Source organism: Perognathus longimembris, unplaced genomic scaffold (genome assembly GCF_023159225.1).
Source record: "Perognathus longimembris pacificus isolate PPM17 unplaced genomic scaffold, ASM2315922v1 HiC_scaffold_56, whole genome shotgun sequence".
In the NCBI taxonomy this organism is placed as follows: Eukaryota; Metazoa; Chordata; class Mammalia; order Rodentia; family Heteromyidae; genus Perognathus; species Perognathus longimembris.
The window spans coordinates 7,712-26,487 of record NW_025961044.1 but is presented as its reverse complement, the minus strand read 5'-3'; the positions used below and the strand labels follow the sequence as shown (position 1 = coordinate 26,487).

Genomic DNA, 18,776 nt, shown 5'->3' with positions numbered 1-18,776 from the left:
CTTCAGTCCCCCCGGGTCCAGTCGCGAGGCCATTTCAGGTTACTTGGGGCCACTTCCGGTGTCCTGGACCGACTTCCGGTCCCCGGGAGCCTCGCTTCCGGTTTCCTGGACCCGTTTCCGGCCTCCTGGACTCCCCCGTGCCCAAACACGGGGTCACTTCCGGTTAGTTTGGGCCACTTCCGGTTGTTTGGAGCCACTTCCGGTTGTTTGGGGCCACTTCCGGTGTTCTGGCGCCCCACTTCCGGTGGTTCCGACCCACTTCCGCTCATTTCTGGGGTCACTTCCGGTGTGCCTGACCCGCTCGTTTCGGTGGTCACTTCCGGTGTGTCCGACCCACTTCCTGTCATTTACAGGCAACTTCCGGTGGTTGTGACCCACTTCTGGTCGTTTCTGGGGTCACTTCCGGTGGGACCGACCCACTTCCGGTCGTTTCTGGGGTCACTTCCGGTGGGTCCGACCCACTTCCGGTCGCTTCGGGGGCCACTTCCTGTGTCTGTGACCCCACCCCCACCCCTAGAACCGCCCCACCAGGGCAACTTCCTGCGTTTCCCAGCAGCTTCCTGTCCCCCTGACCCCCCCCTCCCGGGGTCGACCCGCCCCTTCCTGCTGCTCCCCACCACAGAGTTCCGGACACTTCCGGGGCGGAAGCCGATGGTTTTATTTGCGGATGCAGCGTCATGGGGTCGGCCGTGCTGTTGCTATGGTGATGGGGGTCAGGGGGCGGGGCCGCGTCGTCGGCCGGGGAGGACTTAACACTCAGCACCCAAAGGATGCTGGGGCCTCGGAGAGCACGTGCAGCGGCGTCACGGGACAGTCGTCCTCCCGGGGCGCCTGGGGTGGAGTGGGGGGGGGGTGAGGAGGAACAGGAAGTGGGTGGGCGGGGCCCCTCAGCACCGGGATGTGGGGCGTGGCGGGTAAACCGAGGCACGCACCAGGTCCGGGTCCGGCAGCGCGGCGCCTCCCGTGGGGTCCTTGAGGCCCGGGATGCGCGGGCAGAGCCTGCGTCGGGGGGGGGGGGGGGGGGGGGAACCGTTTACGGGGAGCACCACCGGAAGTGGGCGCCCCAAGCGCCGCCCACACACGATCCCCTTCCCAAAACAGGAAGTCCCGCCCATCCCGGAACAGGAAGGCCTACCTGGGGCCCAGAACCTGCAAAGTGGTGGTGGGGGGGTGGGAAGAACCCTTTGGAGGGAGCGCCCCCAACAGGAAGTCCCGCCCCCAACAGGAAGTCCCGCCCCAAACAGGAAGTTCCGCCCCCAACAGGAAGTCCCGCCCCCAATGGGAAGTCCCGCCCCCCAACAGGAAGTCCTACCTGGAGGTCAGCAGTAGCAGTGCAGCCAGCCCGGCGCCCAGGGCCCCCAGCGCCGCCAGCGCCACCGCGGGGCCCGGCGGGGGTCGCGGGGTCACGACCCCGCCGCACTCTGCGCGACCCGGAAGTCAGGGGGCGGGGCCTATCCGCATGCCCGCCCCCCCCCCCCGCAACTTCCTGTCCCCGTCTCACCGAAGCGCCGGGCGCCGCCCCACGGGCTCCACAGCCCCCCCGGCGGGCGGCGGGCGGCGAGCTGGGCCCAGAAGGTTCCGGGGTTGGGGATGCGGTGGGAGGCGGCGTCCAGGTCCTCCTGGGGCGCGAGGCGGGGGGGTAAACCGAGTCGCGGGTGCCGGGTGCGGGTCTCGCACGCCCCCCCCCGGCCCCCCCCACCCCCCGCCGGGCGCGCTCACCTCCACGGTCTCCTGGAAGAGAAGACGGGGCACAGGAAGTGGCGGGGGAGGGGGACAGGAAGTGGAGGCGGGACAGGAAGTGGGGCGGGGGCGGGGCCGGCGCTACCTGCGCAGGCGACGACGGCGTCGCTTCCTGCCGGCGGGGGGGAAACCGAGGCGTCAGAGGCGGGCGGCCGCGGGGGGGGGGGCGGGGCCCGCACGCAGGAAGTGCAGGCTGAGGGGCAGACAGGAAGTGGAGGCGGCGACCGGACGTGGAGACCTGGACAGGAAGTGGAGGCCCGGGAGGGGCCTAGACAGGAAGTGGAGGCCCGGGAGGGGAGCCGGACAGGAAGTGGAGGCCCGGGAGGGGAGCCGGACAGGAAGTGGAGGCCCGGGACGGGAGCCGGACAGGAAGTGGAGGCCAAGGAGGGGCCTAGACAGGAAGTGGAGGTGCAGCAAGGGCACAGACAGGAAGTGGAGGCCCGGGTGGGATCCAGACAGACAGGAAGTGGAGGCCCAGGAGGGGCCCAGACAGGAAGTGGAGGCCCGGGTGGGATCCAGACAGACAGGAAGTGGAGGCCCAGGAAGGGACCCAGACAGGAAATGGAGGCCAAGGAGGGGCCTAGACAGGAAGTGGAGGCCCAAAGGGACCCAGACAGGAAGTGGAGGTGCAGCAAGGACCCAGACAGGAAGTGGAGGCCCGGGAGGGATCCACACAGACAGGAAGTGGAGGCCCAGGAGGGGCCTAGACAGGAAGTGGAGGCCCGGGAGGGGCCTAGACAGAAGTGGAGGTGCAGCAAGGACCCAGACAGACAGGAAGTGGAGGCCCAGATGGAACCCAGACAGGAAGTGGAGGCCCAAAGGGACCCAGACAGGAAGTGGAGGTGCAGCAAGGACCCAGACAGGAAGTGGAGGCCCAGGAGGGATCCACACAGACAGGAAGTGGAGGCCCGGGAGGGGCCTAGACAGGAAGTGGAGGTGCAGCAAGGACCCAGACAGGAAGTGGAGGCCCAGGAGGGATCCACACAGACAGGAAGTGGAGGCCCGGGAGGGGCCTAGACAGAAGTGGAGGTGCAGCAAGGACACAGACAGACAGGAAGTGGAGGCCCGGGAGGGGCCTAGACAGGAAGTGGAGGCCCGGGAGGGGCCTAGACAGGAAGTGGAGATGCAGCAAGGGCACAGACAGACAGGAAGTGGAGGCCCGGGTGGGATCCAGACAGACAGGACGTGGAGGCCCAGGTGGATCACAGACAGGAAGTGGAGGCCCAGGAAGCGACTCAGACAGGAAGTGGAGGCCCGGGAGGGGCCTAGACAGGAAGTGGAGGCCTGTGAGGATCCCAGAGAGGAAGTGGAGCCCCAGGAAGGGACCCAGACAGGAAGTGGAGACCCGGGAGGGGCCTAGACAGGAAGTGGAGGTGCAGCAAGGACCCAGACAGAGAGGAAGTGGAGGCCCGGGAGGGATCCAAACAGACAGGAAGTGGAGGGCCAGGAGGATCCCAGACAGGAAGTGGAGGCCCAAAGGGACCCAGACAGGAAGTGGAGGTGCACCAAGGACACAGACAGGAAGTGGAGGCCCGGGAGGGATCCACACAGACAGGAAGTGGAGGCCAAGGAGGGGCCTAGACAGGAAGTGGAGGTCCGGGAGGGGCATAGACAGGAAGTGGAGGTGCAGCAAGGACACAGACAGACAGGAAGTGGAGGTCCGGGAGGGGCATAGACAGGAAGTGGAGATGCAGCAAGGGCACAGACAGACAGGAAGTGGAGGCCCGGGAGGGATCCAAACAGACAGGAAGTGGAGGGCCAGGAGGATCCCAGACAGGAAGTGGAGGCCCGGGAGGGGCCTAGACAGGAAGTGGAGGCCCAGGAGGGACCCAGACAGGAAGTGGAGGCCTGGGAGGGCCCTAAACCGGAAGTGGAGGCCCAAACCGGAACTGGAGGCCCAAACCGGAAGTGGAGGCCCAAACCGGAAGTGGAGGCCCAAATTGGAAGTGGAGGCCCGGGAGGGCCCCAGACAGGAAGTGGAGGCCGGCCACCGGCCCCCCCCCCGCCCGTCCCACCCGCCCGTCACCTTGCGCAGGCGCAGCCGGTACTTGAGGGCGGGGCTGAAGCGGGTGGGCGGGGCCCAGGCCAGGGCGGCCACGCTGGCGTTGCAGGCGCCGGTGACGTTGGGGGGGCTCAGCCGCTCTGAGGGTGGGGAAACCGAGGCACGGGGGTGAGCGCGCGTCCCCGCGGCCGATTCCCCCCGGCCGGGTAGGGGGCGGGACTTCCCGCCGGGCTGACCTACGACCTCGGGGATGACGGCGAGGTCGGCGCAGGGCGCGGGGCCCGGGGCGTCGCCGTCCGCCGTCACCGTGGCGCGGAAGGGGCTGGGCAGCGCGGAGACGTCGGGGAAGAGGCAGCCCGTGCGGCGGCCATGACGGTCCCGCGCGTACTCGGGGCAGGGGCGGAGCCGCCCGGACCTGCGGGGTCGGGGGGAACAGGAAGTGGAGGCTCAGGTGAGGCCCAGACAGGAAGTGGAGCCTCAGGTGAGGCTCAGACAGGAAGTGGAGCCTCAGGTGAGGCCCAGACAGGAAGTGGAGCCTCAGGTGAGGCCCAGACAGGACGTGGAGCCTCCGATAAGGCCCAGACAGGAAGTGGAGCCCCAGGTGAGGCCTAGGCAGGAAGTGGAGCCTCAGGTGAGGCCCAGACAGGAAGTGGAGCCCCCGGTGAGGCCCAGGCAGGAAGTGGAGCCCCAGGTGAGGCCCAGACAGGAAGTGGAGGCCGCACGAGGGTGCAGACAGGAAGTGGAGCCCCAGGTGAGGTCCAGGCAGGAAGTGGAGCCTCAGGTGAGGCCCAGACAGGAAGTGGAGCCTCAGGTGAGGCCCAGACAGGAAGTTGAGCCTCAGGTGAGGCCCAGACAGGAAGTGGAGCCTCCGATAAGGCCCAGACAGGAAGTGGAGCCCCAGGTGAGGCCTAGGCAGGAAGTGGAGCCCCAGGTGAGGCCTAGACAGGAAGTGGAGCCTCAGACCAGGCCCAGACAGGAAGTGGGGCCTTAGTTGAGGCCCAGACAGGAAGTGGAGCCTTAGGTGAGGAGGCCCAGACAGGAAGTGGAGCCTCAGGTGAGGCCCAGACAGTAAGTGGAGCCTCAGGTGAGGCCCAGACAGGAAGTGGAGCCTCCGATAAGGCCCAGACAGGAAGTGGAGCCCCAGGTGAGGCCTAGGCAGGAAGTGGAGCCTCAGACCAGGCCCAGACAGGAAGTGGAGCCTCAGGTGAGGCCCAGGCAGGAAGTGGGGCCTCAGTTGAGGTGCAGACCGGAAGTGGGCACCCAAACCGGAAGTGGCGGTCCCCGGAGGCCCCAGACAGGAAGTGGATGATGCGGGGGGGGGGGGTGGCCGCGACCCCGGGGGGGGCGGGTCCGGGACAGGAAGTGGGGGGGCGGGCGCCGTACCCGTCCGTCCAGTGCAGCGCGTACCGCAGGCCGGCGGGGGCGGCGGGGCCCGGGGCCCAGGCGCAGCTCAGCCGCCCCACGTCGTGCACCCAGCAGCTCAGGTTCCGCGGCGCCGCCCCGGGGTTCAAGGCTGTGGCGGGGGGGACAGGAAGTGGGGGCGGGGCGGGACTCAGACAGGAAGTGGGGGCGGGGCGGGACTCAGACAGGAAGTGGGGGCCAGGGCGGGACTCGGACAGGAAGTGGGGGACGGGGAAGGATCCGACAGGAAGTGGGGGCCGGGGCGGGACTCAGACAGGAAGTTGGGGTGGGGCAGGATCGGGCAGGAAGTAGAGACTGGGGTGGGACTCAGACAGGAAGTGGGGGCAGGGCGGGACTCAGACAGGAAGTGGGGGATGGGGCAGGAATCAGACAGGAAGTGGGGTCGGGGCGGGACTCAGACAGGAAATGGGGCCTAGGGAGGGACTCAGACAGGAAGTGGGGGCAGGGCGGGACTCAGACAGGAAGTGGGGGCCAGGGCGGGACTCGGACAGGAAGTAGAGGCCCGGGTGGGACTCAGACAGGAAATGTGGCCTAGGGAGGGGCTCAGACAGGAAGTGGGGCCTAGCGTGGGGCTCAGGAAGTGGAGACTGGGGTGGGACTCAGACAGGAAGTGGGGGCGGGGTGGGACTCAGACAGGAAGTGGAGACTGGGGTGGGACTCAGACAGGAAGTGGGGCCCTGTGGACGTTCCCAGACCACAAGCGGAGACCGGAACTGGTGACGAGGGGTGGGGGCGGGACACAGACCGGCAGTGAGGCCTGTGATTGGTGTGCAGACAGGAAGTGGGGGTCCCGGGCGGGTCTATAGAGCGGACATGGGGTCCAGAGTCAGTTCTGGGACCGGAAGTGGGGGCCTGGGAGGGGCAGGGGACAGGAAGTGGGGTCCAGAGTGGGTCAGGGAACAGGAAGTGGGGTCATGGGAAGGGCAGGGGACAGGAAGTGGGGTCCAGAGTGGGTCAGGGAACAGGAAGTGGGGTCCAGAGTGGGTCAGGGAACAGGAAGTGGGGTCCAGAGTGGGTCAGGGAACAGGAAGTGGGGTCATGGGAAGGGCAGGGGACAGGAAGTGGGGTCATGGGAGGCGCAGGGGACAGGAAGTGGGGTCCAGAGTGGGTCAGGGAACAGGAAGTGGGGTCGTGGGTGGGTCCAGGGAGAGGAAGTGGGGTCGTAAGCCATTTCTGGGACCGGAAGTGGGGTGCTGAGCTGGTCGGGGGACCAGAAGTGTGGTCGGGGGCGGGTCAATAGACCGGAAGTGGGGTCCTGGGCGGGTCCTGGGGCCTGAAGTGGGGTCGGGTGCGGGCCTGAGGACCGGAAGTGGGGTCGTGGGAGGGTCCGGAGGCCGGAAGTTGGGTCCTTGGTGCGTTCTGGGGACCGGAAGTGGGGTCGGGGGCGGGTCCAGGGACCGGAAGTGGGGTCCTAAGCCGGTCCTGGGTCCTGAAGTGGGGTCGGGGGCGGGTCCTGGGACCGGAAGTTGGGTCCGGGGACGGATCTGGGGACCGGAAGTAGGGTCCTAGATGGGTCTAGGGACCGGAAGTGGGGTCCTGGGCCGGTCCTGGGTCCTGAAGTGGGGTCGTGGGCCGTCCAGGGACCGGAAGTGGGGTCGTGGGCGGGTCCAGGGGCCGGAAGTGGGGTCGTGGGCGGGTCCAGGGGCCGGAAATGGGGTCGTGGGCGGGTCCAGGGGCCGGAAGTTGGGTCCGGGGACGGATCTGGGGACCGGAAGTAGGGTCCTAGATGGGTCTAGGGACCGGAAGTGTGGTGGTGGGCGGGTCCAGGGACCGGAAGCGGGGGCGGGGGGCGGGTCCCGGGCGCTCACGCGGCGGCGGGTAGAGCAGCGAGGCGGCGGCCGGCGGGTCCTCGACCGTCACGGTGTAGTTGCTGACGGCGCAGCGCGACATCGTGAAGAACTCGCACAGCCGCTGCTCGTGCGCCTGCGTCGCGGGGTCACGGGGGGTCACGGGGGAGTCACGGGGGGTCATGGGGGTCACGGGAGGGGTCACGCGGGGGCGGGGGGGACTCACCAGCCTGGCCGAACCCCCATCCCGCGCGCACCGCACGCCCGACGCCGGAACACGCAGCTCCCACAGCAGCCGCCGCCGCTCGGGGTCCACGCGGAGGTTGCGGATCACGGGGCCTGCGCGGCACAGGAAGTGGAGCCCCAGGTGAGGCCCAGACAGGAAGTGGAGCCCCAGGTGAGGCCCAGGCAGGAAGTGGAGCCCCAGGTGAGGCCCAGGCAGGAAGTGGAGCCCCCTGTGAGGCCCAGACAGGAAGTGGAGCCCCAGGTGAGGCCCAGACAGGAAGTGGAGCCCCAGGTGAGGCCCAGACAGGAAGTGGAGCCTCAGGTGAGGCCCACACAGGAAGTGGAGCCCCAGGTGAGGCCCAGACAGGAAGTGGAGCCCCAGGTGAGGCCCAGGCAGGAAGTGGAGCCACAGGTGAGGCCCAGGCAGGAAGTGGAGCCTCAGGTGAGGCCCAGACAGGAAGTGGAGCCCCAGGTGAGGCCCAGACAGGAAGTGGAGCCCGAGGTGAGGCCCAGACAGGAAGTGGAGGCTCAGGTGAGGCCCAGACAGGAAGTGGAGCCTCAGGTGAGGCCCAGACAGGAAGTGGAGCCCCAGGTGAGGCCCAGACAGGAAGTGGAGCCTCAGGTGAGGAGGCCCAGACAGGAAGTGGAGCCTCAGGTGAGGCCCAGACAGGAAGTGGAGCCTCAGGTGAGGCCCAGACAGGAAGTGGAGCCCCAGGTGAGGCCCAGACAGGAAGTGGAGGCTCAGGTGAGGCCCAGACAGGAAGTGGAGCGTCAGGTGAGGCCCAGACAGGAAGTGGAGCCCCAGGTGAGGCCCAGACAGGAAGTGGAGCCCCAGGTGAGGCCCAGACAGGAAGTGGAGCCTCAGGTGAGGCCCACACAGGAAGTGGAGCCCCAGGTGAGGCCCAGACAGGAAGTGGGGCCTCAGCACCCAGCACCCAGCACCCGGGAGGACTCAGCACCCAGCACTCACCCTGGTCGGGGCAGGAAGCCCGGATCAGCAGCAGCAGGAGGAGGAGGAGGCCGAGGCCGGGCATGGCGGCCCCCGCCTGCCTCAGTTTCCCCCCCGGGGCCCCGCGCGGCAGCTCAGCCCGGCCCCAGAGGCCTCTCCCGGCTCCCGGGCCCCCGGCCAGGGGCGACTTCCGGTGCCACTTCCGGTGCCGCCCTGCGGCTGCCCGGCCTGGGGCAACGGGGCTCTATATACCCGCCCCGGGCCACGCCCACCCTGTGGGGTGACGTCACGACGTCCGGGTCGGGCCACGCCCCCCCAAGGCTTCCCGGTTCCCGCCAGGCCCAGGCCACGCCCCCTAGGGCTTCCTGGCCTGGCCTGGGCCCTGGCCACGCCCCCTAGGGCTTCCTGGCCTGGCCTGGGCCCTGGCCACGCCCCCTAGGGCTTCCTGGCCTGCAGTAGGCCCTGGCCACGCCCCCTAGGGCTTCCTGGCTGTCACTAGGCCGCGCTGAGCCCAGGCCACGCCCCCCCTAGGGCTTCCTGGCCTGCACTGGGCCCAGGCCACGCCCCCTAGGGCTTCCTGGCCTGCACTTGGCCCTGGCCACGCCCCTTAGGGCTTCCTGGCCTGCACTGGGCCCAGGCCACGCCCCCTAGGGCTTCCTGGCCTGCACTAGGCCCAGGCCACGCCCCCTAGGGCTTCCTGGCCTGCACTGGGCCCAGGCCACGCCCCCTAGGGCTTCCTGGCTGTCACTAGGCCGCATTGAGCCCAGGCCACGCCCCCTAGGGCTTCCTGGCCTGCACTGGGCCCGGGCCACGCCCCCTAGGGCTTCCTGGCTGTCACTAGGCCGCACTGAACCCAGGCCACGCCCCCTAAGGGCCTCACCGCTTCCACTAGGCCGCAGTGGGGGTAGACCACGCCCCCTAAGGCTTCATGGCCTGTCCTGGGCCCAGGCCACGCCCCCTTAGGCTTCCTGGGCCTACACCACGCCCCTGAAGGCTTCCTGGGCCCAGGCCACGCCCCCCTAAGGCTTCAAGGCTCCCATTAGGCCCCAGTGGGACCAGGCCACGCCCACTTGAAGGCTTTAGGGCCTGCCCTGGGCCCAGGCCACGCCCCCCGAAGGCTTCCCGGGCCTAGGCCACGCCCCCAAAGGCTTCCCGGGCCTAGGCCACGCCCCCGAAGGCTTCCCCGCGGCCCCTAGGCCTCTCCCTTCCCCCAGGCCTCGCACACAGTGGGGGGGGGGGGGGCGGGGGGCCGGGCGGGTCGGGGGTGCTGGGTGCTGAGTACTCCTTATCGGGCCAGGGCTTCCGGGCCTGGGGGTGGGGGTGGGGACTCGAACTCAGGGCCTGGGCCTCGAACTCAGGGCCTCGAACCCAGGCCTCGAACTCAGGGCCTCGAACTCAGGCCCCGAACTCAGGGCCTCGAACTCAGGCCTCGAACTCAGGGCCCAGGCCCGGCTTCCACCCCCCCCCCCCGGGGTGGACTCGGGGTGACTTCTCTTTCGAAACCGCCGCCCCCCGGGGGGAAACCGTCGCTCTCCTCCTCGGCCGCCCGCCCCGCCCCGGCGGTTTCCTGTTGTTTGTCCTCGGGGCCGGGGGGGGGGTGGGGGGGCAGGAAGGGGGACGGACGGACCGGGGGGGGGGGGGACGGGTGGGGCGCAGGCAGTGGAGACGACACGGGGCGAATTGAGGTACACGGGCGTGTAATCGGGAAGCCGGGGTGCTGGGTGCTGGGTAGTTGGGTAGCTGGGTGCTGCTGGGTGCTCGGTGCTGGGTGCTGAGTAGCTTGGTCCTGGGTAGCTGGGTGCTGGGTGCTGATTGGCTGGGGTGGTTGGGTACTGGATGCTGGGTACTCGGTGGCTGGATGCTGGGTGCTGAGTGGTTGGATGTCTCAGTGCTGGGTGCTGATTGGCTGAGTAGCTGGGTGGCTGGGTGCTGGGTGCTTGGTGCTGAGTAGCTGGGTGCTGAGTACTGGATGGTGATTGGCTGGGGTGGTTGGGTACTGGATGCTGGGTACTCGGTGGCTGGGTGCTGGGTGCTGATTGGCTGGTTGGCTGGGTACTTGGTGCTGGGTGCTCGGTGCTGAGTAGTTGGACGCTGAGTACCTGGGTGCTGGGTACTGGATGCTGATTGGCTGGGTGCTGGGTGCTGAGTACCTGGTTGGCTGAGTGCTGGGTGCTGGGTACTGGGTGCTGAGTAGTTGGGTGCTGGGTGGTTGGGTACTGGATGCTGGGTGCTGAGGGCTTGGTGGCTGGGTGCTGAGTACTGGATGGTGATTGGCTGGGTGCTGGGTGCTGGGTGCTGAGTACCTGCCTGTCCTCCCCCCGTCCGTCCGTCCGTCCCTCCCTTGCTCTCCCCCGGAGAGCGACTGAGCACCCAGCACCCGGGAGGACTCAGCGCCCAGCACCCGGGAGGACTCAGCGCCCAGCACCCGGGAGGACTCAGCGCCCAGCACCCGCGCGGGAGGACCGAGCACCCAGCACCCCGTGTGGACACACGGGAAGGAGGACTCGGCCCCCAGCACCCGGGGTTCGTGGCTCAGGGCCCGGGCCGCGCGCTCAGCTCCTCCACGGGCGACGCCGCCTCCTCCTCCGCCTCCTCCCGGGCCTCCGCCGCCGCCGCCGAGGCGAAGTCCTCCCAGCGGACCTGCGGGGAGGGGGGGGGGACTTGAAACCGCCCTCCCGCCCCCGGACGCCTCCTCCTCCCCTACCCGGGGACGCTTGAAACCGCCCTGGGGACCCTGGAAACCGCCCTGGGGACACAAAACCGCCCTGGGGATACTTGAAACTGCCCTGGGGACCCTTGAAACCGCCCTGGGGACGCTTGAAACCGCCCCCCATCCACCCACACGCACAGGGTTGTCCTGGGGACCCTGGAAACCGCCCTGGGGACACGAAACCACCCTGGGGACACTTGAAACTGCCCTGGGGACCCTGGAAACCGCCCTGGGGACACAAAACCGCCCTGGGGATACTTGAAACTGCCCTGGGGACCCTTGAAACCGCCCTGGGGACACTTGAAACCGCCCTGGGGACCCTTGAAACTGCCCCGCACTCACAGCCCCTCCCCCTGGGGACGCTTGACACCGCCCTGGGGACAAGAAACCGCCCTGGGGACACTTGAAACCACCATGGGGACGCTTGAAACCGCCCTGCACTCACAGCCCCTCCCCCTGGGGATGCTTGACACTGCCCAGGAGATGCTTGAAACCGCCCTGGGGACGCTTGAAACTGCACTGGGGACACAAAACCGCCCTGGGGACTCTTGACACTAGCCTGGGGACACGAAACCGCCCTGGGGACCCTGGAAACCACCATGGGGACGCTTGACACCGCCCTGGCGACGCTTGACACCGCCCCCCACTCACAGCCCCTCCCCCTGGGGACGCTTGACACCGCCCAGGGAATGCTTGAAACCGCCCTGGGGACACAAAACCGCCCTGGGGACACTTGACACCGCCCTGGGGACACTTGAAACCACCATGGGGACGCTTGAAACTGCCCCGCACTCACAGCCCCTCCCCCTGGGGACGCTTGACACTGCCCTGGGGATGCTTGAAACTGCCCTGGGGATGCTTGAAACCGCCCTGGGGACGCTTGACACCACCCTGGGGACAAGAAACCGCCCTGGGGACACTTGAAACCACCATGGGGACGCTTGACACGGCCCTGGCGACGCTTGAAACCGCCCCCCATCTACCCACACGCACAGGGTGGTCCTGGGGACGCTTGACACCGCCCCCCACTCACAGCCCCTCCCCCTGGGGACCCTGGAAACCGCCCTGGGGACACAAAACCGCCCTGGGGACACTTGAAACCACCCTGGGGAACGCTTGAAACCGCCCAGGGGACACTTGAAACTGCACTGGGGACACAAAACCGCCCTGGGGACGCTTGAAACCACCCCGCACTCACAGCCCCTCCCCTTGGGGACGCTTGACACCGCCCTGGGGACGCTTGAAACCGCCCTGGGGACTCTTGACACTAGCCTGGGGACAAGAAACTGCCCTGGGGACCCTAGAAACCACCATGGGGACGCTTGACACCGCCCCCCACTCACAGCCCCTCCCCCTGGGGACCCTGGAAACCGCCCTGGGGACACTTGAAACCACCACGGGGATGCTTGACACCGCCCATGGGACGCTTGAAACCGCTCTCCACTCTCAGCCCCTCCCCCTGGGGACCCTTGAAACCGCCCTGGGGACCCTGGAAACCGCCCGAGGGACACAAAACCGCCCTGGGGACAAGAATCCGCCCTGGGGACCCTAGAAACCACCATGGGGACGCTTGACACCGCCCTGGTGACGCTTGAAACCGCTCTCCACTCTCAGCCCCTCCCCCTGGGGCCCCTTGACACCGCCCCGCCCGTCCTCACCTGGTCGGGGCCGCCGGTGACCTTGTCGCGGACGCGGGGGACGCGGGCGCCCAGGAGCCTGCGGGGCGGGGCGGGGGGGGGGGGACGCGGGTTCGAATCCCGGCCTCCCGCGCGGCCCACAATGCCTTGCGCCGCCCCCCCGCCCCCCCCCGGCCCCGGGTTCGAGTCCCCGCTCACCTCCGGCAGCCCCAGCCCAGGCCCAGCGACGCCAGCAGCGACCCCAGCGCCGCCGCCGCCAGCAGCGGGGGCAGCGCGGCCCGGCCCGCGGGGACCCTCGAAACCGCCGACCCTGCGGGAGGGAGGGGGGGGCTGGAGACCGCCCCCCACGGACGGCCCCCGCCCCTGGGGACGCTTGACACCGCCCTGGGGACACTTGAAACCGCCCTCCATCCACCCACAGGCCCACGGTTGCCTTGGGGACCCTTGAAACCGCCACCCACAGTCTCCCTCCCCCCCAGGGGACACTTGAAACCGCCCTGGGGACGCTTGAAACCGCCCTGGGGACACTGGAAACCGCCCTCCATCCACCCACAGACCCACGGTTGCCTTGGGGACCCTTGAAACCGCCACCCACAGTCTCCCTCCCCCCCAGGGGACACTTGAAACCGCCCTGGGGACACTGGAAACCGCCCCCCATCCACTCACAGGCGCAAAGGGGTCCTGGGGACGCTTGAAACCGCCCCCCATGGAACCCCCCACCACCCGGGGACACTTGAAACCGCCCACACACACACAGCCCTTCCCGATGGGGGCACTTGAAACCGCCCTCCATCCACCCACAGGCCCACGGTTGCCTTGGGGACGCTTGAAACCGCCCCCCGCAGAACCCCCGCTACCCGGGGACACTTGAAACCGCCCCTGGGGAGACCGGAAACCGCCCTCCCTCGCCCCACAGGCCCAGGGTGGTCCTGGGGTCACTCGAAACCGCCACCCACCCCCCCCAGGCTCACCGAACTCCACGGCGCGGCTCCAGGCGCCCCAGGCCAGGGTGCGGGCGTCGCCGGCCCGGATGCGCAGGGCGCGGCGGGGCCCGGGTTCGAGGCCCGGCAGCGCGTAGGAGTTGCCCGAGCCTCCCGGGACCTCGATCTGGGGCGGGGGGGGGGGAAACTGAGGCCCGGGGCGGATGCGGGGGCCGGGGGGCGGGGGTCGCGGGGTCGCGGGGTCAGGGGTCACACTCACCGGGGGGTCCCGGGACGCCGGCTGGGCGCCGAGCTGGGGGGGGGACAGAGCGCGGGTCAGCACCGCGGGGCGGGGTGCTGGGTGCTGAGTCCCCCGGGTGCTGGGTGCTGGGTGCTGAGTCCTCCCGGGTGCTGGGTGCTGAGTCCCCCCGGGTGCTGGGTGCTGAGTCCCCCCCGGGTCCTGGGTGCTGAGTCCCCCTGGGTGCTGGGTGCTGGGTCCCCCTGGGTGCTGGGTGCTCGGTACCCCCGGGTGCTGGGTGCTGGGTCCCCCTGGGTGCTGGGTGCTCGGTACCCCCGGGTGCTGGGCGCTGAGTCCCCCTGGGTGCTGGGCGCTGAGTCCCCCGGGTGCTGGGTGCTGGGTCCCCCGGGTGCTGAGTCCCCCGGGTGCTGGGTGCTGAGTCCCCCGGGTGCTGGGTGCTGAGTCCCCCGGGTGCTGGGTGCTGAGTCCCCCCGGGTGCTGGGTGCTGAGTCCTCCCGGGTGCTGGGTGCTGAGTCCTCCCGGGTGCTGGGTGCTCGGTACCCCCCGGGTGCTGGGTGCTCGGTACTCCCCCCCCCCCGCGACCCACCCGCACGCTCAGGTCCAGCTGGTACTGGAAGTCGCGGTCGCTCAGCCGCCTCCAGGTCCGGGGCGGCGCCCACGACGCCCGGCAGCCCGGGGGCCGCAGGCCACGCTCACGTTGCGCGGGGGGTCGAAGCGCTCTGGAAACCGCCAGAAGGAGGGGCGCGGGGTGGAGTGGGGTGGGGGTGCGGGAGGGCGGGGGGGGCTCGAAACCGCCGTGGGTGGGTCCTGGGGATACTCGAAACCGCCCTGGTGGGTCGTGGGGACACTCGAAACCGCCCTCCATCCACCAAGGTGCTTATGGGGACACTCGAAACCGCCCTGGTGTGTCCTGGGGACACTTGAAACTGCCCAGGTGGGTCGTGGGGACAATGGAAACCGCCCTGGGTGGTCCTCGGGGCCCTCCATCCACCAAGGGGTTCGTGGGGACACTTGAAACTGCCCTCGGTGGTCCCCAGGGACACTCGAAACCGCCCTGGTGGGTCCTGGGGACACTCGAAACTGCCCTGGTGGGTCATGGGGACACTCGAAACTGCCCTGGTGGGTCATGGGGACACTCGAAACTGCCCTGGTGGGTCATGGGGACACTCGAAACTGCCCTGGTGGGTCATGGAAATACTTGAAACTGCCCTGGGTGGGCCTGGGGACACTCGAAACTGCCCTGGTGGGTCCTGGGGTACTTGAAACCGCCCTGGTGGGTCGTGGGGACAATGGAAACCGCCCTGGTGGGTCGTGGGGGCACTCGAAACCGTCCTGGGTGGTCCTGGGGACACTTGAAACCACCCTGGTGGGTCCTGGGGACACTCGAAACTGCCCTGGTGGGTCGTGCGGGCACTTGAAACCGCCTTGGGTGGGCCTGGGGACACTTGAAACTGCCCTGGTGGGTCCTGGGGACACTCGAAACCGCCCTGGGTGGTCCTGGGGACACTCGAAACCGCCCACAGTGGTCCTGGGGGACACCTCGAAAACCGCCCTGGTGGGTCCTGGGGACACTCGAAACCGCCCACAGTGGTCCTGGGGACACTCGAAAAACCGCCCTCCATCCACCAAGGTGCTCGTGGGGGACCCTCGAAACCGGCCGGGTGGTCCCCGGCGGGGGGGGGGGGGGCGGGGCTACTCGAAACCGCCCTCACCGATGTCGCGGGCGTAGAGCCAGGCGTCCAGGAAGCGGATGGGGCCCGCGGGGCTCGAGCCGGTGACCAGGGCGTAGGTCCGGGCGCGGAGGCCGGCGAGGGTCGGGCAGGGCGCAGCCCAGCCGGGGGCCGGGGGGGCCGGCGGCGGCGGCGGCGTCGGCCCGGCACTCGCGGTACAGGCCGGTCTGGGGGGCGTTAGAAACCGACAAGGTGGAGATGGGGGCACTAGAAACCGACAAAGGTGCAGATGGGGGAGCTAGGAAACCGACAATGGTGGAGATGGGGGAGCTAGAAACCGACAATGGTGGGGAGGGGGGCGCTAGAAACCGCCGGCGCGGCCCCACCTGGCGTCCCGGATCCCCAGCTGTACCGAGTCCCCGGCGGCGCCCGAGGCCCCGGGGCCCACGAGCAGTTCAGGGTCCGGGCCTCGAACACGTGACACGCGAGGCCCACGGCCGCCGAGCCTTCGGGGCCTGGGGGGGGGACGACATGGAGGATGGGGGGGGGGTGAGGGGGGGTGGGGGGGAGATGTGACCCCTGACCCTTGAACCCCACGACCCCTGACCCTTCAACCCCAGGACCCGACCTTTCGCCCCATGACCTCTGAACCTTCAACCCCCTCGACCCCTGACCCCTCAAACCACAAATGCTGACCTTCAACCCCAGGAACCCCTGACCCCTTCAACCCACGACCCTTGACCCATCAACCCCAAGACCCCTGACCCTCAAACCCCACGACTTCTGACCTTTCAACCTAAGGACCCCGGAAGCCTTCAACCCCACGACCCATCAACCCCACGACCCCTGACCCTTCAACCCACGACCCCTGACCCTTCAACCCCACCACCCATGACCCTTCAAACTCCAGGACCAAACCCAAACACCTTTGAACCCAAAGACTCCTGACCCTTCAACCCAATGACCCCTGACCCTTCAACCAAAGGAGCCCAGGACCCTGCAACCCACGACTTCTGACCCTTCAACCCCACGACACCGCACCCTTGAGCCCCAGGACCCCTTGACCCTTGAACCCCAGGACCCCTGACCCCTGAACCCCACGACCCCAGGACCCCTGACCCCTGAACCCCACGACCCCAGGACCCCTGACCCTTCCACCCCACGACCCCTGACCCCTGACCCTTCCACCCCATGATCCCTGACCCCTGACCCTCGAACCCTGACCCTTGAACCCCACGACCCGTGACCCCTTGAACCCCCCGCCCCCCCCCCGCAGGGCCTCACCCGGGTTGCCGAACACCAGGCCCCGGCTGAGGTTCCCCCCCGGGCAGGGCGAGCGTGACCTCGAACTCGGCTCCCCGGTGCCACTCGAGGCCCTGAAGTCGCAGCTGCAGCGGCGGGCGGGGGCCTCGGAGAGCTGGGGGGGGGGGGGGGTGGGGTGGGGAGAGGCCGTGCCTCGATTTACCCCCCCCCACCCACCACCCGCCCCACCCGTGCCTCGGTTTCCCCCCCAGCCCCGCCGTGCCTCAGTTTCCCCTCCCAGCCCCACCGTGCCTCAGTTTCCCCCCCGACTGACCGGCAGCCTGACCCGACCCCCGCCGGGGGTCACGACCCCGCACCCGACCCCGACGGCGCCGCCCCCCCCCCCCCCGCCGGGCAGCGCCAGCTCAGCCGGTGGCTCCTGGGGTCGAAGGTCAGGCCCAGGTCGGGGGGTCGCGGCGGGGTCGGGGGTCGCCGGGCGGCCGCGGGAGCTTCCGGAAGGCGCCCGCGGGGGCCTCTGGGAGGGGACGGGGGGGGGTGGGGGGGGAGGGAGGGGGGAGGTCAGAGGTCGCCGGCGCCCGGGTGGCGAGTTCGAATCCTGCCCCCGGGCGGGGGAGATGGCGGGGGGGGGGGGGGGGAGGGGGGGAGGGCGTTACCTGGACGAGCCACGGGGGGGAGGAGGAGGAGGAGGAAGATGGCGGCCCGTGGAGCGGGGGGCCCCTGGGGAGAGAGCGACGGGGGGTGGGGGGTGGGTGGGGGGTAGTTGGGTGAGTAGTGGGGTGGATGGGTGGGTGGGGTAGTCAGGTGGGGCAGTTGGATGGGTGGTGGGGCAGTTGGGTGGGGTAGGTGGGTGGGTGGATGGGTGGGGTGGTGGGTGGGGCAGTTGGGTGAGTAGTGGGGTAATTGGGTAGTGGGGTAGTCGGGTGGGGGTAGTTGGTGGGTGCTGGGGCAGTTGGTGGGGTAGTTGGTGGGGTGGTTGGTGGGGTGGTTGGTGGGGTAGTGGGGTAATTGGGTAGTGGGGTAGTCGGGTGGGGCAGTTGGTGGGTGGTGGGGCAGTTGGGTGGGGTCATTGGTGGGGCAGTTGGATGGGTAGTGGGGTAATTGGGTAGTGGGGTAGTCAGGTGGGGTAGTTCAGTGGGGTATTTGGGTGGGTAGTGGGGCAATTAGTGGGGTAATTGGGTGGGGTAGTTGTTGGGGGCAGTTGGTGGGGTAGTTGGGTGGGGTAGCTGGGTGGGTGGTGGGGCAATTAGTGGGGTCATTGGTGCAGCCGTTGGTGGGGTAGTTGGGGTGGGGTAGCTGGGTGGGTGGTGGGGTGGATGGGTGGGGTAGTTGGGTGGTGGGGCAGTTGGTGGGGCGGTTGGTGGGGTAGTCGGGGTTCCCTCCTGCCCCCCCGCCCCCCTCCCTCCCCCCGTTGCCCCCGTGCCTCCCCCACTCACACCCAGGCCATGGCCCCGTCTGTCCGGTCGGCTCGGTTCCGTCAGGTCGGGTGGGGGTCGGGGGTCAGGGGTCAGGTAGGGTCAGGGGTCGGGGGTCGGGGGTCGGGGGGTCGGGGGTCGGAGGCCCAGCGTCGGCCGCCTCGCCTTCCTCGCCGCCCGCTCCCGCCCGGGGGTTTCCAGGCTCCCCGCGGGGGGCCCCGTCGGTTCCTCCTTCCAAGGGGGGAGGGGTCAGGGATCAGGGGTCAGGGGTCACCCCTCCCCCTCAGCCTCCACCCCACCCACCCCCACCCCACCACCCCGGGCGGCTTCGACTTCCGCTTTCCTGTGCGGTTTCCAGGCCCCCCCCCCTCAGGACGGGGCAGACGCGGGCGGTTTCCAGGCTCCCCCCCTGGGGTGCGGAGGTGTCGGTTTCCAGGCTCCCCCCGGGGGGTGCGGAGGTGTCGGTTTCCAGGCTCCCCCCGGGTTGGCAAAGGACCCCCCAGAACCCCCCCCCCCATGACCCCCTGTGGCCCCCGTGACCCCCCCGCCCGTCCGCCCCGTCTCTGTTATTATAATTAAATTGTTATTATTATTGTTATTGTTATTGTGTGGTTGTTGTTATTGTCATCATCACCACCAGCAGGGGGCGCCGTGACATCATCGCCGACGGTCACCATCCTGGAAGGGGCAGGCGGGGACGGGCGGGGCGGGGGCACCGAGCACCCCAGCACCCCAGCACCCCGGGGTGATAAACAACACCGACGGCAGTAATAATAACAA

At 69.2% G+C, this 18,776-nt stretch overlaps 2 protein-coding genes across 2 annotated transcripts; both read right to left on the bottom strand.

Annotated features, from left to right (window-relative positions):
• Positions 1 to 39: 39 nt before the first annotated feature.
• On the bottom strand, positions 40 to 8,210 carry LOC125345392 (interleukin-3 receptor subunit alpha-like). The gene is made up of 13 exons (XM_048337571.1): positions 8,147 to 8,210; positions 7,178 to 7,290; positions 6,973 to 7,087; positions 5,126 to 5,255; positions 3,979 to 4,157; positions 3,767 to 3,882; positions 1,826 to 1,852; positions 1,720 to 1,731; positions 1,510 to 1,619; positions 1,313 to 1,451; positions 933 to 999; positions 666 to 831; positions 40 to 130 (listed from the first exon to the last, which is right to left on the bottom strand). Exons 1-13 carry the CDS (start codon positions 8,208 to 8,210, stop codon positions 40 to 42), a joined length of 1,329 nt encoding a protein of 442 aa, XP_048193528.1.
• Positions 8,211 to 12,174: 3,964 nt separating this feature from the next.
• LOC125345387 (granulocyte-macrophage colony-stimulating factor receptor subunit alpha-like) lies at positions 12,175 to 18,028 on the bottom strand. The gene is made up of 10 exons (XM_048337568.1): positions 18,020 to 18,028; positions 16,606 to 16,738; positions 15,708 to 15,836; positions 15,348 to 15,588; positions 14,238 to 14,370; positions 13,673 to 13,705; positions 13,444 to 13,579; positions 12,671 to 12,782; positions 12,494 to 12,551; positions 12,175 to 12,324 (listed from the first exon to the last, which is right to left on the bottom strand). Exons 1-10 carry the CDS (start codon positions 18,026 to 18,028, stop codon positions 12,175 to 12,177), a joined length of 1,134 nt encoding a protein of 377 aa, XP_048193525.1.
• Between the last annotated feature and the right edge of the window lie 748 nt (positions 18,029 to 18,776).

Bases quoted from the DNA above. Each gene is read 5' to 3' on its own strand.
- LOC125345387 (XM_048337568.1), bottom strand. The intron at 13,580-13,672 runs GTGAGTGTGACC...CCCCCGCCCCAG, and splicing joins CGGCGTCCCGGGACCCCCCG to ATCGAGGTCCCGGGAGGCTC. The intron at 12,783-13,443 runs GTGAGCCTGGGG...TCCCTCCCGCAG, and splicing joins GAGCCGCGCCGTGGAGTTCG to GGTCGGCGGTTTCGAGGGTC.
- LOC125345392 (XM_048337571.1), bottom strand. From the start codon at position 8,210: ATGCCCGGCCTCGGCCTCCTCCTCCTCCTGCTGCTGCTGATCCGGGCT. The intron at 7,291-8,146 runs GTGAGTGCTGGG...TGTGCCGCGCAG, and splicing joins GGCTTCCTGCCCCGACCAGG to GCCCCGTGATCCGCAACCTC. The intron at 5,256-6,972 runs GTGAGCGCCCGG...CCCCCGCCACAG, and splicing joins GCTGCTCTACCCGCCGCCGC to CCTTGAACCCCGGGGCGGCG.